The sequence below is a fragment of the Calypte anna genome, chromosome 4A (assembly GCF_003957555.1).
Source record: "Calypte anna isolate BGI_N300 chromosome 4A, bCalAnn1_v1.p, whole genome shotgun sequence".
Taxonomy (NCBI): Eukaryota; Metazoa; Chordata; class Aves; order Apodiformes; family Trochilidae; genus Calypte; species Calypte anna.
The window spans coordinates 36,634,495-36,651,215 of NC_044248.1; the positions used below are offsets into that span (position 1 = coordinate 36,634,495).

Sequence of the window (16,721 nt, forward strand, 5' to 3'; positions counted from 1 at the left end):
TTTTTTAGTGCCACCCCCCCTATAAATTGTGTTATTCTCATATCTCATTTCCTTGTCTCCCCCTGGCAATTTCTAAGAATGGAAAATCACCTATAATTAGCAAACTCCACTAAGAATACCTATTTAAAGGCTTTGCTGACACAGTACAAATGGAGAGTAACACATATTTTTCTTTTATATGTCTTTTTCTGATCTTGCATTTTGCGTGCTAAAATGTCAAGCTGTTGTTTCTTTCTACTTGTAATAGCCATAAATGCTAAGAATGAAGTGAAAAGAGCTTTGCAAATCACCATGTATTTCCCCCCCAAGATAATGAAATAAAGTATAATAGGTATTGTCTGTGGCCCTGTGGACTAGTTAGATTTACTGTGCTTTTTAATCCTTTCCTTCACTAGTTGAACAAACCAAAAATGGTCACAGTCCATCATGTCAACATTCCTAGTAACATTATGGGAGAATTATCCTGTGCAGTCTGTATGTTTTGTATTGGGACATATATATTTGGATGATGCTATAGATGTAAGCCCAAATATGTCCATACATTCATGTGGATTTAATCTCACCTATTCCTACGTTTCTTGAGGGTAGGGAATCAGGTTTGCTTCAAATTTTTTTTTTCCTTTCTGCTTTTTGATGTCCGTGCAAGTTCTTTCCTTCTCTGCATTAATTATAGGAAATGTTGAAATTTTTTTTTCAATTAATTAATTTATATATAATAAGGAGACCCTACATTTCTGCTACTCTTAAAAGCAATTTGATTTTTGCATAAGCATATGACATCTTTTTGTTCCCATCCAATGCTTGGCATTCATGTGTGCTTTCAGCAGTCATCTTCAGGTACTAAAAGGAGAATGTGTTTCTTTCCAGAGAGCAGCCAATTCCTATTTGTTTTCTAACACACACTTTCTGCATTTAAAGGGAAGCAGTCTGTAAAGTTAACATCCCCACTTCAGTTCCAAACCTGTTTGCAAAATAAATTGGAGCTTTTCTTTGCAACATGATTTACTTCATATATCACTGCACCTCGTGAAAGAATTTGAAGCATCCATGTGTTCCCCTCTTTCCAAGACAGGGTGGTTCATGGAAAGGGATTTACAGAGTGCCATGTCACATGTCAGGCTTGTGGAAAGGTGTGGAAAATAACTCCTGCTTTAATCATCTCCTATTTTGGCACCAGTGTTCAAATTCTTTGGAGCTTAGGGCAGGAGCAGGTCTCTGCACTGCAGCATGGCACTCAAGCATGTTAAACACTTTTCACTGGCATTATTTGACATATTTTCCCTTTAAATGTTCAACAAATTGATTTTTGGCATAGCAGCAACTGCCCTAACATCCTCTCCTTTGTAGCTGCACCTCCAGGAAAATGAGTTAAATGGAAAAAGGGAAGGACAAGAAAGAGAAAGATTAAGTAAAGTGCTGAATTTTCTCAAAGCATCAGTATGCTAAAAAAACCAAACACTCCTGGTGAAAAAAAAAAGGGGGGGGCTGTGTTGCAAGTTTGGGGTAATTAGGTTTGTCTGTAGAGCTTCTGTATCCACTTTCTTTTCCTCATGCTGCTCAGACAGCACAGCAGCATAAGAGTTTGTCTGCTGAGACATCTGTAATTATTCTTACATGAAAAGCCACCAGTCAGCTGTTAACCTGCTCGGCCTGGGGAGGTGAACTGTTGAGGCTGCTCTGACAGGATGGCTTTGTGCTGCTTATTACATGTGGCAGGTAGCAGTTGGTGGGTGTCCTACTATTTGCTTGAGTCTTCCTGAGGTTACTCGTGGCTGTGCATGCAATTGATCAGCCAGTTTCAGGGAAATGGAATCCTGGGACTGTCCTGGCAGCAGTAAATTACCTATGTGTTAGGTTGAATGTGTTCAGTTGTGCTCCAATGCCCAAGAAACTCTTGATTCATCATTTTTTCCTCCTGGCTGATATGCAAATTTTTGTGAATTTGGGTGTTCAACAATTCTTTTTCAGCATGCCTGCAGTATAAGCATGAATGGCATCTTTATACTTGTTTTTTACTTCAGGACACTCTGCTTAATCTGTATTTCCTCAGCTAAGGAAGGCTTTTACTTTGGGACCAGGCAAAATAGTGCCTGAGCATCTTCCAGATCATAACAGAGATTGTGTTTGAGAGGCTGCAAGGTAGAGGACATGCACCAACTTTACACCTGGAGGCAGCAGAGTGAATATGCACCCTGAATTTTAGTGGTATTTTATTTCCTGCAAGGTTTAGGTAAATGAAAGAAGTTTGCCAATGTCTGAGAGGCAGAAATCTGGAGGTGAGAGGAACAGCATGTAAAGCTACTGCCCCTAAATAGTGATCACCTAGGATGTGTTGTAAGTGCAGCCTCTGTAACTGGTTTCAGATGTGCTGTTGGAAAATCCAGGGGTGTTGCCTGTGTGTGCTTTAGAGGCTTTTATGAGCTGATGGATGTCAGTCAAATGTGAGGCTATCTTTCATCAGTCCCCAGGGTGTCTGTGAGTGTGTGTGCACATTGTCCTCCATCATGAATTTCAGACATTGCCTGTCCTTTTTTCTTTCACTGCACAATGAATTGGAGTGTCTGTTACGTTGCCTGAGACAGCTTTGTTGTCTCAGTGCAAAGTTTCATTATCCTGCTTCTGGGACTTTTGCTAGTTTGAAGCATGGTGCTTTTTCAGCTCCATTGCCTAAATTTTTAGGCCATCTAAGTGTTGGGACCTCTCAACCAATAGGCAAGTTTTTTGCCTGTGTATTGTATTTAATGGACCCTTTATAGATAAATCACACTTTTTAAATAGTGCTGTTATGGCTGATGAGGGAAAATCCAGATCATTAATGAAGATGTTAAACAGGACTGGACTCAGTATTGATCCCTGAGCTATACCTTGTATTTCTAAAATATATCTAATATAAGGCTCTAACCAAACAGATATTGTCTTTCAAGACTGCTAATTGTAAGAAATACTTTTTTTTTTTCCTTCCTTGAAATGTATTTAAAAGCCTCCTTTTTGCAAAACAGTGTATTTGAACAAATTACTCTGGCTTTGAGTTATTTAAAGTAACTTATACCCTTAATTTGGCCATCACAACAGCACGTGCTGCTCAGCTGAAAACCACACTGGTCCCTAATGTGTATAGCAGTAAATAGCCTCCAAGTGCATGCTTAAGCTCATTCCTGCTCAAGACAACACAATAAAGCAGGTGGATGTTTTGCTTGTGGATTCCATGGGACTATGGTTTCACTGAAATGTTCCAGAATTTAGGAGTTCCATTAAAATGCTGCATAATGAAGTAAGATGTCAAAACAGCAGAGGTTAAGAGTTGATGTCACAAGAAGCTGAACATTCTGAACCACTTAAGCAGCTATTATGCAGCAACTGCTAAGTCAGCAACACTGTGGTACTTTATAGGTGAAAAGCCTATAAACCCAAGTCAGGAAATCATCTATTACTTTTTTCAAGCAAGAGCCCTACAGGATGGGCTATAAAGAAAACAAATTATAAACTCTCACTTTTACAGAGGAAGGGTATGCTGCAGCAGGCAGGAGGGATAGTCCTCCCTATATTCATTAGTACAGAAGGTAGGAAGGATAATATGAAATATAATCCTGCTGACCTTCCTTATGCTAGGCAGATGGATAGAGAAGCAGAAACCAATAAAAGTATTTTGGCATCTTTGCCAAAATTTTTAGCCTTAGTTCTCCCAATGGGAAGAAAGTAAGACATTTCAGCGGGTGCCTACTACAATTTTGTTTCCTCTTATTCTTTTTTCCTTGCTAAATTTGTATAATATAGTTTTGCTGGAGGAAATATAGAGCTGATGGGATGAATATCAGCACATATCTGCATTAATTGTTCACATGTTTCCAGAGAAGTAAGAAGTTTTTTTCCAGAGAAGTAAGGGGTTTTGTGAAATGTTATTTGCTATTTTGCAGGCTACAGTGGCCTCCTCTGAGTCATGCATCCTGTATAATCCAGAATCATAGAAGGGCAGTAGTCGCTGACACACCAGAAGGCTGTGCTGCCATTCAGAGAGACTTAGACAGGCTGGAGAGTTGGGCAGAGAGAAACATGATGAAATTCAACAAGGGGAAGCGTAGAGTTTTGCATTTGGGGAAGAACAACACGATGTCCCAGTATAGGTTGGGGGCTGACCTGCTGGAGAGCAGTGTAGGTGAAAGAGACCTGGGGGTCCTGGTAGACAAGAGGATGACCATGAGCCAGCAATGTGCCCTTGTGGCCAAGAAGGCCAATGGCAACCTGGGGTGCATTAGAAAGGGTGTGGTTAGTAGGAAAAGAGAGGTTCTCCTCCCCCTCTATTCTGCATTGGTGAGGCCGCACCTGGAGTATTGTGTCCAGTTCTGGGCCCCTCAGTTCAAGAAGGACAGGGAAGTGCTTGAAAGAGTCCAGCGCAGAGCTACTAAGATGATTAAGGGAGTGGAACATCTCCCTTATGAGGAAAGGCTGAGGGAGCTGGGTCTCTTTAGTTTGGAGAAAAGGAGACTGAGGGGTGACCTCATCAATGTTTTCAAATATGTAAGGGGTGAGTGTCAGGGAGATGGAGTTAGGCTTTTCTCAGTGGTGACCAGTGATAGGACAAGGGGTAATGGGTGTAAATTGGAGCACAGGAGGTTCAAGTTGAATATTTGGAAAAATTTTTTTACTGTAAGGGTGACAGAGCCCTGGAACAGGCTGCCCAGGGGGGTCGTGGAGTCTCCTTCACTGGAGACATTCAAAACCCGCCTGGACACGTTCCTATGCGAAGTGCTCTACGTGGCCCTGCTCTGGCAGGGGGGGTTGGACTAGATGATCTTTCGAGGTCCCTTCCAACCCCAAGGATTCTATGATTTACAAAAGAGAACAGGACCTTCATATCATACACACGACTATGTACATGACCAAAACTTTCTCCAGAGAAGTGTAACTCCAAGCCCAACCAGCACTTTCTCCAAAACTTGCCTGCTCCTTAATGTCTTAGGCACTAGAACCTTCTGCTCTCTCAAGGCACATTGTTTCCTGCTGTACAATAGGAGCAGTTTTCTTAGCAGATATTGCTTTTTTTTTGTTCAAGTACTAATTTAGGATTGTTAACAAAAATACAGAAACATTTGCAGCAAGCACCTGGAACACATTGTTAGTGGATTGTGAAGAAATAAAACACATTTTCCACTACTTTAAGCCTTTTAAATTTTAGTTCTATAATCTTTTTTTACATTATATGATTTCTCCAAGAGAAATCTATGGCTTCTACTGCAGAGAAGCACAGACAAGATGATTATGACAGTTTTTCCTGGTCTTAAATTACATGAAATCTATGAAATAGTCTTAGCTTGGTAGATTACTTTACCAGACACTGATCAGCATAGCTTGTGATGCACACCAGGCTTTATCAGCTGATTTAAAGAGAGATTAACTAAATGGACCCTTAGAGGGGTACAGTGAAGGTGCTATGGAATATTTTTCTAATTTTGTGTAAGTCACTGGTGGAAACAGCTTATTTTGTCTTTAGCTGATATCCCATCTTAGTTATGTGAAACTTGGTTTGTTTGAAATTACACATTTAGGAAATTTTCTCTCATTGCCAACCATACATAGTTTTGAAATGATAGGAGATAGGTTTCTGGGGTTTTTTGGAACATGAAGGAAATGATGTCATTCATCTACCAACACTAACAGTTTCAGTAGAGAAATAGCTCTTTCCTGTAAATCATATAATCACAGAATTATAGATCAAGTCAGTTGTATGGATTGCTTAAGGGTGTTCACAGTTCCTCTACAGTTCCTCCACTTGGCTGTGAGTTTCCTTGCTCTGCTTCACACGATTTTCTAATTAATAATAAATCTTATAATGAAGGGTGAAGACCAGAGAACAGGCTTTGCATGCATTAATTCCATACAGACAAAGACAATATACTCTTGGGTCATTGCTGTATGTAACAAAAAACCCCCCAAAACCAAAAACCAAACAAAACCAAAAAGAACAAAAAACAAAAACAAACCCCCCCCCCCAGAAAAAAAGTATATTTAATCCCTACTCCCAAGAGAATCCCATTTGGTCTTTCCCTATATCTTAGACAGTCAATACTGAATAAAAACCTAGACATAGAGTGATTCATTCATCATAGTCTTATAGCTATCATAGATGTCAAGATCTTTGAAGACAAATATTTTAAGAGAAATATTTCTACTGTCAGTGAAAAGTGACTCACTCAGCTTTGTCCTGTGGTGCAAAGTTCATATATATCTTTTTCTGACTGAAACCTATAGCAGAGACTTGGTGTCTTTCTGGAATAATAATGGTTCATCCTGTCATAGGAGTCTGAACTGGTTTGCATGTTGTTGAATACATTGAATATGACCAGTTAAGGCTAGTTACTCATTGTAGGTGTGTGGTAATGTTTTTGTCTAACCATAAAAAGGCTGGGTTATGGATATTTCATTCCTAAACTAGGCATCCTTATCAATATATAGAAATGTACATAAATTACAATTAAAATACTATTTAACTCTCCATTAAGAGATGTCTTGGTCTCAGTAATTCTGTCATAAAATGAAGTCAAGCCAATTAAAGCATAATTAGGATTTCTTTTCTTGTCAGCAGAATAAAATTTGGCCCTTTTTGTTCATCCTCTGCTTTCTTTGCAGACTCTATTGAGCTGAGCAATAGTGTCACTGATTAACATGACAGTAGCTGAATGTAATTTTACCCATTTATGCAAATTGACTCTTGTTCTAATAAGTTCTGCCCCTATTACTTTCATAATTCAGGATGCTAATTTATGAAGCTTACTTTAGTGTAAGGAGGGGTTAATGTTGTTAAAGGATGTAATGTAAACAGGTGAAATCTTGGCTAAGTATAATTCATCTGGCTTTTCTGGGGGGGTTTTATGAAACAGTAAGCAGTGGCTTTTTCAGAAAAAGTTCTTTGGAAATCTGTTTTGTGATATTCACTGGTTGAAAGTGAAATAAGAAAGCTCTGAACTTAAGGATAAGTATATATGATTCTTTTCTTTGCAAAAAGTAAGATCATAAATACACACAGAGATACAATAGAGATTTGAGTTCCTGTGTGTCCAGCTGGTAAAACAAAAGCCTCTTGTGCTCAGGTATTTAAGATTATCATCCTAAACACAACAGGAATACATCTATAAGCACAGAGTCTAATACATACCTCCAGCTTTGAAATGAGAGTTTATAAACAATTTACATGGACCCTTTTTTAATTTCTTTTCTCAAAAGTATGTCTCAGATATAGAGCAATACAGTATAGTTCTATATATGTATAGTTCTATATAGTTCTATATATATAGTTCTATATATATATAGTTCTATATATAAATGTTCTATATATATATAGTTATATATATATATATGTTCTATAGCAATATGAACATTATGTATTTAAATCTTTTTGAGACTACTGTTTGTAAGACAACTGTATCCTGGTATACATAATATTAAATAATATAAATTTCAATTTATATATGGGATTTTTTGTAGTATAGGAAATCATGTTAGGTGACATTAGAGTAGGCAAATAAATAACACTATAGTTAGAAACTTGGTAAAACCTAAAAGGTACCCCAAGGTACCTTGTAGGTGCATCCTACAAGTTAGTTTAAATTTAGATTATATACAGATATGATGATGGGGTTTGGTGACCACATGTCAGACCCGAGGCTAGAAATGGTCTTCTTAGTTTTCAGGCAGCTGGTCTTCAAAAGAAATATAAAATCCATGAGGTGGAGATCTTTGAGCAACTTGTTGTGTCTACATGGCACATGAAATCCTGTACAGAACTACTAACTAGTTTGACTTGCAAACCTATATCAAGGTATATACTTTAAATACTTTGGGGCTTTTTCTTTTTTTTTCTTTTTTTTTCTTTTTTCAGGAAATTAAATTCCAGATATTTTCTTAAACTTTAGGATGTATTTGAAAAAACACAGGAGGCTTGCAAAGCCAAAACACTTGTCTGAGCATAGGACTAAACATGAGTTAAGTAGCACACTTTTTCAGAAGGGTTAATTAGCACTTGCTTAGTTTTCCTGCTTGTAATTCCAGAGCAAGCTCCTATAGTGTTTCCTCAGGACCTTTGTGTCACACTTCACTGCTCACATTTTATGCACTGAAGTCTTGTGAAGTGATCCTGTTGTTCCTGTGGATCCACTACTCCATCTATTATTAATTAATTTTGCATCAGTTAAGCAAATAATGTCCTTAAGTGTAGGCACCTATGGCTTTTTATACAACTTCAGCTACAAGCATGACACAAATGGCCTTGAAGTCTTGGGCTGCACAGAATCAGTGAGAACCAAAGTCCTGGGTGAGCATGGGACTTACCTGGTCCCCTTGAATGGAACTTGGAATGCCCATGAGCAAGTCTGAATTTCACACTTTATTCTACACTCTGCTGCCTGTAACCAAAGGTGGAGTATAAAAAGATCTTAATGAAAGTATTTCCTTAATCATTGGCTGTGATAGCTGTGGGTATACAAAGGGGCTGAGGTCAGTAAGAAAAAAATAAAATAAAATTGCATGAAGAGATACAGAAGTGTTACAAGAATTGTTGAGTTGGGGGAGCTATCCTTTACTGAACAGAGGACATTTCCAAGATTATGGATTTAGCAGATTTTTTACAACAGGAGGTAAAATTCCATTGAATTTTTCTTTCCATTTTTGTCCCCAGGTCTGAATTAGGAATACTCCATCTGGTAAAAGTCACTTTTACAGATCAACTTCCTGATCTTGAGAATGTCTTTAATATGGACTATGTAAAATAAGATCTCTTACCTGACATAATATGTCCTACTGCTCTGTAGCAATTTCACTGAAAGAGCCACACTATTTATCAGCTTTTAATTTTCATTAGTATTTTTATGGTTATTTAGAATTTTAAGCCAAAGGGGAAGTTATTCAGTGTCATCTGAATGAATTTGTTAGCAGGTTGGAAGAGGATGTCTCATGCTGGTGAACGGGTCAAAGTTCCAAATGTTTAATTTGGAAAGCATGGTAAACAAACAGCTGTAAAACGAGAAGGTTTCTATTAGCTTTACTAATGAGAAAAAATTATTCCAGTTAATCCAAGAAGTGGAGAATTAGGAAATTTATAACATTACATTCTTTCACACCTTGTTGCCTTAATGGTGCATTATTGCTGGCATAAATAAAAATTTTCAAGGATAATTCTATGCTGAGAAGATGAATATTTTATTCCATCCCTCTGTGGGTTACTTATCACACAGAGAACTACCAGAAAATCTTTTTAGGGCATCAGCTGACCACTATAGTTCAATTGTATTCAACCAATAAAGGCATTTTGGGGAAGAGGCCTGTATGTCAGCTGGCCATAAATTTTGCTTTCAGTAAGGAGATAAAGATGTTTGAAAGGGAAAATGGTTTTGAGTTATGGTGACTGTGTTCATTTTGTAACAGATGGCAGCAGCTCGTTCTTGCCCATAACCTGTTGATACCAGTCCATGCCTTACTCTGAAATACTGGGGTTTATTTCTTTCATATGTCACATGTTGCCAGAAGGCAGCATCAGTTGAGCAATAGGTGCAGATCTGGGTTGTAAAAGCTTCTCTCGTGGTCCAGGTGCTACTGAAATCACTAAGAGTGAGTGCTTTGTAAGAGACCTGAATGAAGAACAATTACCTGCTGCAGCTAAATTACATTTTGTGTTGGATCATCTCTAGGATGGAAGCACAGGAGTGAGGAGGTGCAGAAATTAAATGTGTGACAGAGTGACAGATGTGGCAGTCCAAAGTACTCAGTTAACCTCTGCTTTGGTAAATCAGACCTGCACTTAGACAAACTGTCAGAACTCTGAAAGGCACCTGAAGGGATTTCAGTTCAAAACTACATCCTTTCCATCCTTCAAAGAAATGTAGAGCGTTAGAACCTTGTCTTGTGTCTGGAATGCTTTAGGTTGCTTTGTGTTTTCCGAATTCTGGGCTAGACTGCAAACAGAGGCAGTTCTGCAGAAGGTGCTGCAGTCCAGCTGAGATCTGATGAGGGCCAAGGTAGCTACACTGGGCTATAGCTCATGTTACATTTCTTGTGTTCCTGCAAACACAAAATAATTCAGCAGCTGAAAACTTGAGAGAATCCAGAAAGTTGTCAGGTTTCTGGAAAACTGGATAATTATTCTCTCTAGAGAGTGTTTCCTTTAGCATCTCTGAAAGCAAAAAATCCTTGGGGGTGGTAAAACATTGTTCTTCCAGTGTTCTTCCAGTGGTGGTTGGTTGTCAGGATGCACTGGGAACACTGGTGAGAGAGTATTCTGTTTGGTTTTATTCTCTGTGCCTGTTGTCAGAGTGATGCATTTAAGGAAGTTGCTCTACTTGGAAGAATTACATTACAGGCATCCAAGAGTCCCAGATGCCTCTGGGCACAGGTATCTTAAAAATGTGCACGTTTTTTGACATGTTTTTGTAATTATGTCTTTTTCTGTCATTTTACATCAGTACTTTATCACAGGATAGTCAGCAACAATATCCATTTTTGCATGTCCTGCAGCAGTATTGTTTTGTTGATAGCTCTTGTATTTCACTCATTGGGTTGGAAGATGGAAAGTGATGGATGGCTGCAGTGGTTTTTTAATAACATGTCCCATTCTGGAGCTTTCTGGAAGAGAAGTCAGTTTTCATTACTGTGACATTACTGTGCCATTGAGGGGTTTTGTTTTCTCTTTTCTTAACACAAGAAAAAATTGCCAGAATGACAACTGCAAAGAGGAACGATCAAAAAAAAGTATGGAGAAAAATATTTTAAGAATATTAAGTTCCCAGTTTTGGTTCATTCTTGATATGTTTAGCACTAGTTTAGAATAATCAAACCTAAAATGTTTCTCATATTTTCACTACCTTAAAACTCGAGTTACAATGATTCAAACCTATAATTATTTTTTTTCTACAAGAAATTAAAATCTGGATTTTTTTTAAACTTTAGGCTCTATTTGAAAAAACACAGAAGGCTAATTTTTTTTGCTCTCCATATATTTAAAGTGGTGTGCTTCTGAAAGAAAATTCAGAGCTCTATTTGCATCCTAATTGCAGCCCATTTCCTGGGTCCACCCTTAGGCAGGCTGTAGGGTGGCATTTGGGGATTTCTGGGGCAAAGGAGGTTTTGGTTCTAGCTGAGATACTGAAAAATAAAAGGGAAAGAGATGAATGGATTTTTTTTTTTTTTTTTTTTTTTGCTTCAGCAGTCACCAGCTGGCAGATTGGTTCCTCGGGTCTCTGCCAAGCAGCAGTTTACAGCAGCCCTGCAGCTGCTCCAGGCTAGGCTGGAACACAGCTGGCATCAAGCCACCTTTAGCTTTGGATGAGGACCTGGCCTTCAAATTGGCAAACAGATGAGTTGGGATTGGGGCTTTGCTCACCCACATCTTACTGCTCAGAGGATGCAGTTGGTACCTAAAAGACAACTGCCAAAAATTCTGCATGAAACATTTAGAGGAAGATAAGCAGATATAGGTTAAAAAAATTAAAGCTCAAGTTTTTTTCAATTTTTCTTGTTGGTGCTGCTTGTGTGGTTTTTATCATTGATTTCACTCTGGGATGTTGTTCTTACTCTGGCCAGGTCATGAGAAGTCTAAACATCTGTAAAATGGGCCAGCAAGGAAATTCAGTTGGACTCAGTTTTTTCAAACTACACTATCTGAATTCAGCAAATGAACAACATGCAATCCTTTTCAAATCTGTATATTGTGACTTTTATAAAAATATTTGAATGATAGCATTGAGTTTTATATTATCATTCAAGGGTAGGTGCAGGAGAGATTTCTTGTTGAAATACTCCCATCTGACCACTGTTCTCTTTTCTTGATCAGAAGCTGTTATTCACTAATTTGTCACAGATAACAGTGACACTATTGCTTTTTTGGCAATGTTTTTGTTAAAATCTCCATTTATTTCATGACTATCTATGCATCTGATAGAATGAGTCTCTCTTTCTTTGTTACCCACCTGTGCCTTCTTGCTTAAAGTAGGGTCAAACCAGTATCTTAGAATAATGAAGGAATATTCTAAATTTTTGTTGATGTTTTAAAATTTAGGTAATCAAGCTCTTAATTTGTTACCACCTGGTATTTGTTTAATTATTCAGTAGCAATTTACAGCTTCCCAAAACTAAGACCATACCTTACCACATACATACACACACAGTGTCTCCCCCCACTGGCCAACAACCAGCTGCAAGTGGAGATCTCCAAAATCTGGCAGGTATTTTCTAAAATGAAAACATTTCATGTGAAATTTAACCTTCACACGTCCTGCTGCTCATGTCTGAGCAATCTCACTGAAGGAAGACAAGAACAAGGGTGGCTGCTGATTACACAGATAAATTCCATGCATTGCCTGGCACTTCAGTAGCAGCTCTAAGAAGAGAAACAGTTCTTAATTCCTAGACTTTTTGCTGAGCTGTGCATGCCAGCATGAAAAGCTCTGAGGTGTGTTTGTTAAAACAAGTACATCCTGATCAAAGAGCAGCATCAGTGTCTATTTTTGTCAGTGCTGGGGGATGGTTATGATTAATCTTAAATATAAGGTAACATTTTCCATTAGATCAGTCCTCATACAAAATCTTGAGGTACATAATTGAACAAAGTATAAGCACATAGAAGAAGATGAAATGAACAAGAGCCAACATGGATTACAAATCAAATCAAAATTGCCAAACCAATCTAATTTCATTCAACAGCACAGTAACAGCCCTTCTGGCTAGAAGAGAAGCTGTAGATATCTGATTTCTTGGTTTTAGTAAGGCTTATGATAGTGTTTTATAAACATATGGTGCAGACTAAATTAAACAAGTAGAAGATTGGAAAACAGTCCTTGGAGATAACTTATCAATGCCCCAGTGTTAAAACAGAAAGCTACAGTAAGTCAGGTTCTATAGTGTTCAACGCTATTCATTTACTACCTGGATGATGGACTAGAAAATATTCTTATTAAATTTACTGCTTACCTGAAGCTGGGTGGGATGGAAAATATGTTAATGGATAAAATAGGAATCCAGAATGATCCTGATACATTAGGTAAAAGATCAGAGGGATAATTATGAAATTCAGCTCAGGCAAATGAGAAATTATGTCTGTGTTACAATAATCAGCTAACAAGTTAGTAATAATTTTGTAGAAAAAGACCTTGTAACTATTGTGGACAACTGGGTGAACATGAGTGAGCAATTTCATGCTGCTGCGAGGTAAAACTGTGAACCTTGTACTGGAGAGAGTAAGAAGTGGATGAAAAAGTCCTGCCTAGGATCAATAGTGCTGCTTCTGCTGGGTAGTTGTAGAGGATTACCTCAAGTACTGTACTCCTGGTCCATTTACTTCAAGAAAAAACATAGAATTACTGAAAAGAATCTATAGAAAAGACGAGTGTGAATGACTCAGAGTCTACAAGATGAGCCCTATGTGAAAACATCAGTGTGATATTTTTTATTTTAGAGCAGGGAAGATTAAGGGGTAGCTTGACAGCATTCTTCAAAGACATAAACAGGTATTCAAAGATCAAATGGAAATTCTTTCTTCATTTCCATGGTATATAGAGATAGAAAAAATAGTCTTGCAGCTAGAAAGATTCAGTTTAGACATTAGGAAGACTTTTCCTAAAAATAAAGACAACGTAGTGGGAAAGGTTATCTGAGGCTGTACAGGTTACATTGAAGAAGGTCCTTAACAGCTGGTTAATAAAAACATATTTCAGGAAAAACATAGGGATAAGCTGATGCTAACCAGAAGTGTAGCAGAGAGTGGGTGATCCATCATGAAGTTCCTATCAGTTCTATGATGTCAGTCTTTAGGTTGTCAGAGGGCACAGATTGACACATGGTAACTGCAGAAACATTTCCTTTTAACAAACTCAAGGATTTTTGTCAGAGCACTGAATTTGGCTCTCTTGCCCCAAAGGAAGATTTTATTAACTAGCACAGAAGTAAAATAATTTTAGAAAGACTGATCTTCCATGTAAATTTTCCCAAGAATGATTACCTAGGAACTGAATTTCATCTCAACATCCATACTCTGTAGGCATGAAACCTTATGTGACGTTTTCCAGAAGAGTTCCACTCCTGTGTAGGAATCTGGGTGCAATCAGCACTGAATGGGAAAAACCATGCTCAAGTACTAATAGTTTTTGAAAATACCATCTCTGACACCTAAAATGCACTGCAATACTTGTATCCAAACCATCATATGAATCTGTAGAAGCATGACCATTAACCTACCTGTACTAAAAAACCCCAAAAACTAAACAAAGCAAAACCAAGAAAAGTAAACTGTGAATATTAACATTATCATTCCTCTGTGTTGCTTTAAAATAGAAGTGCATATGAAGTGACACAGATTGTCCTGAAACAATAAATATTCTCATGGAATAAGTGAAACATCCTGAAATATTTTTTAGCAAAGTAGCATTGTAAGGCTTAGGAGTATTTTTTGTTTTCTCAGATTTGCTCTGCAACATCAGAGCCCGTATAGCAATGTAAACATCAGGAAGCTGATATTATGTTTTTCCAGAGTTCTGTTGCAGAAAACCTATATGGACTAAAATAGTACTTTTTTTTTTTTTTGCAAATGAATGTGAGAAGTAGATGCTTTGACCAGGAACTGGGAAAGTATCACAGGGATAGAACAAAGACAAATGTATATTCCAAAATAACTTTAAATCAAGTACAATTGATGCTATCATTAGAATCCTTCTTCACATAGTTTCAGTTAAGTTACCATAAGCTGACTAGTTAAAAAAAAACCAATGAAACAAAACCGAGCAAATACAAATTAAAAGCAGAGGTGCACTAATGGCACTGCAAGCTAGGAAACATAACTGACCAGAGAAGGTAGTGAAACATTCCCCTCTTTTTTTATTTTTTTTTCACACACATTAGATGACAAAGGACAGTAGAGCTTAAGTAGGTCATGTCAACAACTTTTGAAACTCAAGTACAGCTTTTAGTTATTTAATTCTTATTGGGAAAATTGGTGTCATATATGATTTGTAGCAATATATAAAATAGAATATTTCTTACAAAGCCATATAGGCTCAAAGCTCCTCTGGACACCAGGCTTCTGAACATTTCCAGTTTAGCTCGTGTCATTCCCCTGGCTTGCCATGTGCAGTTAAATTCCTCTTATTTAGAGAAATATAAATTCATGCAAGCTCACAGAGCGTTAAAGCTGTTAACAAGCTGGAATCATTCTTATGTTGCAGCTGACATAAAATTATTGCTCTGCTCTGGCAGACCTTTTTGGCATGCATTTAACTGTAAGTACACAACAAAACACCTACATCCCAGGGACAGTGGAAAGTGAGCATGTTCTGAGCTTAACTGAAGCATGAAGATATTCACAAAAGATGTTCTTTACATTTTGTAAGTATTTGAGAGTATTAGGAGTTGAACTGTATGCAGTCAAAATTGTTTCCTCTTGTGAAATGCTTTTGAAAATCTGTTTGCAAGAAATTTTATCCATTTGTTATTTTCCCCCCCCCCCAAAAAAAATTCCTCCTGTTATTTAAACTATTTTTCTAAAGAAAATACACAAATTGTTATCTATAATAACAGCCTGCTCAATATTAGTTCTGTTACATGTGACTGAACAATACTTCTATTGTATGCTAGCTGTGTTTTGAGAGTTTTGCCAGCATTTGAGATTCATCTTTCATTTTGATCTTCCAGCCTCATGTACCTCTGTAGTGAGGAGTGTTTTATATCCCATACACCATTTTCCTGATACAATCTATTACTAACACAACATTTTCTTTTGTTTTCCCAGGCTACATTTCCAAACAGAACGGTGAGCAAAAATCTCAGCACAAGGGACAGAAAGTCAGCACATACTCCCACCGAGGACCATTTTAGATACTCATCAGGCAACCAAGCACCTGCCTATGAAAGCAAGAGCTGCCAAATCTCTAATTTGTATCTGAGCAACCTCCTGAAAGAGAAAGAGATTGTGGAAGTCATCAAGCACACGAGAGGCACCTATGAAACCCTCTCTTCAGAGGTCACCCAGAATGGTTTGGCCACCACGGTGCCGAGTCCAGCAAAGGCAGCATCCAAGGCAGACACCTACCCAGTGTTCTCAGGAGCTCCAAAAGAGCAAAGTGCTGTACCCCGTCAGCACACCACGTTCACAGGGAGACTTGGACAGCCTCCCAGGGGACCCATCTCTTTGCATATGTACAGCAGAAAAAACGTTTTCCTTCACCACAACCTACACACGGCAGAGCTACAGATGTTAGGGCAACAGGATGGGTAAGAAGGTGCTCGGACTTTTGCCATGGAAGGAGAGTTGATTAAAGAGGAAAATCAGCTCACTCAGAGCTGAGTCTTTCATTTGCTGCTAATTTCAACTGAGAGAAAAAGAAAGTAAAAAATGTATCGTTGTCTGTAGGTTCTGTACTTTCCCATTTGGGACTGTGGATGAACTAGATTGTTAAATAACTATATTGATTTTTCATGCAAAAGTCACCATAAGTGTAATAAATGGGACCAGTTGGCTAGCATTGCTAGTCCAATATTGGCTAAATATTTTTTTTTTCTCCCTCTACAAGCCACTATCATTCCCTGAAATTCTAGAAGGTGATTTTAAGTAATACTGTGTATGTTTAATAATGTTACTGTTAAAGTAGATGTGAGGAATGAATAGATAAGTAATTAGAAAACCCTCTTGAATTTCATAGACTAGGGAAATAAGGAGTCAGAAGTTTTGAGGGCCCTCTTTTCATGCTTTT

General features: G+C 37.9%; 1 protein-coding gene across 1 annotated transcript in view; it reads left to right on the forward strand.

Moving 5' to 3' along the window:
* CCSER1 (coiled-coil serine rich protein 1) overlaps positions 1 to 16,246 on the forward strand; it is a 630,536-nt gene extending 614,290 nt beyond the window's left edge. The window contains exon 10 of the mRNA XM_030449910.1: positions 15,761 to 16,246. Within this exon, the coding sequence (XP_030305770.1) occupies positions 15,761 to 16,246 (486 nt within the window). The remainder of the gene's footprint in view (positions 1 to 15,760) is intronic.
* Positions 16,247 to 16,721: the final 475 nt, after the last annotated feature.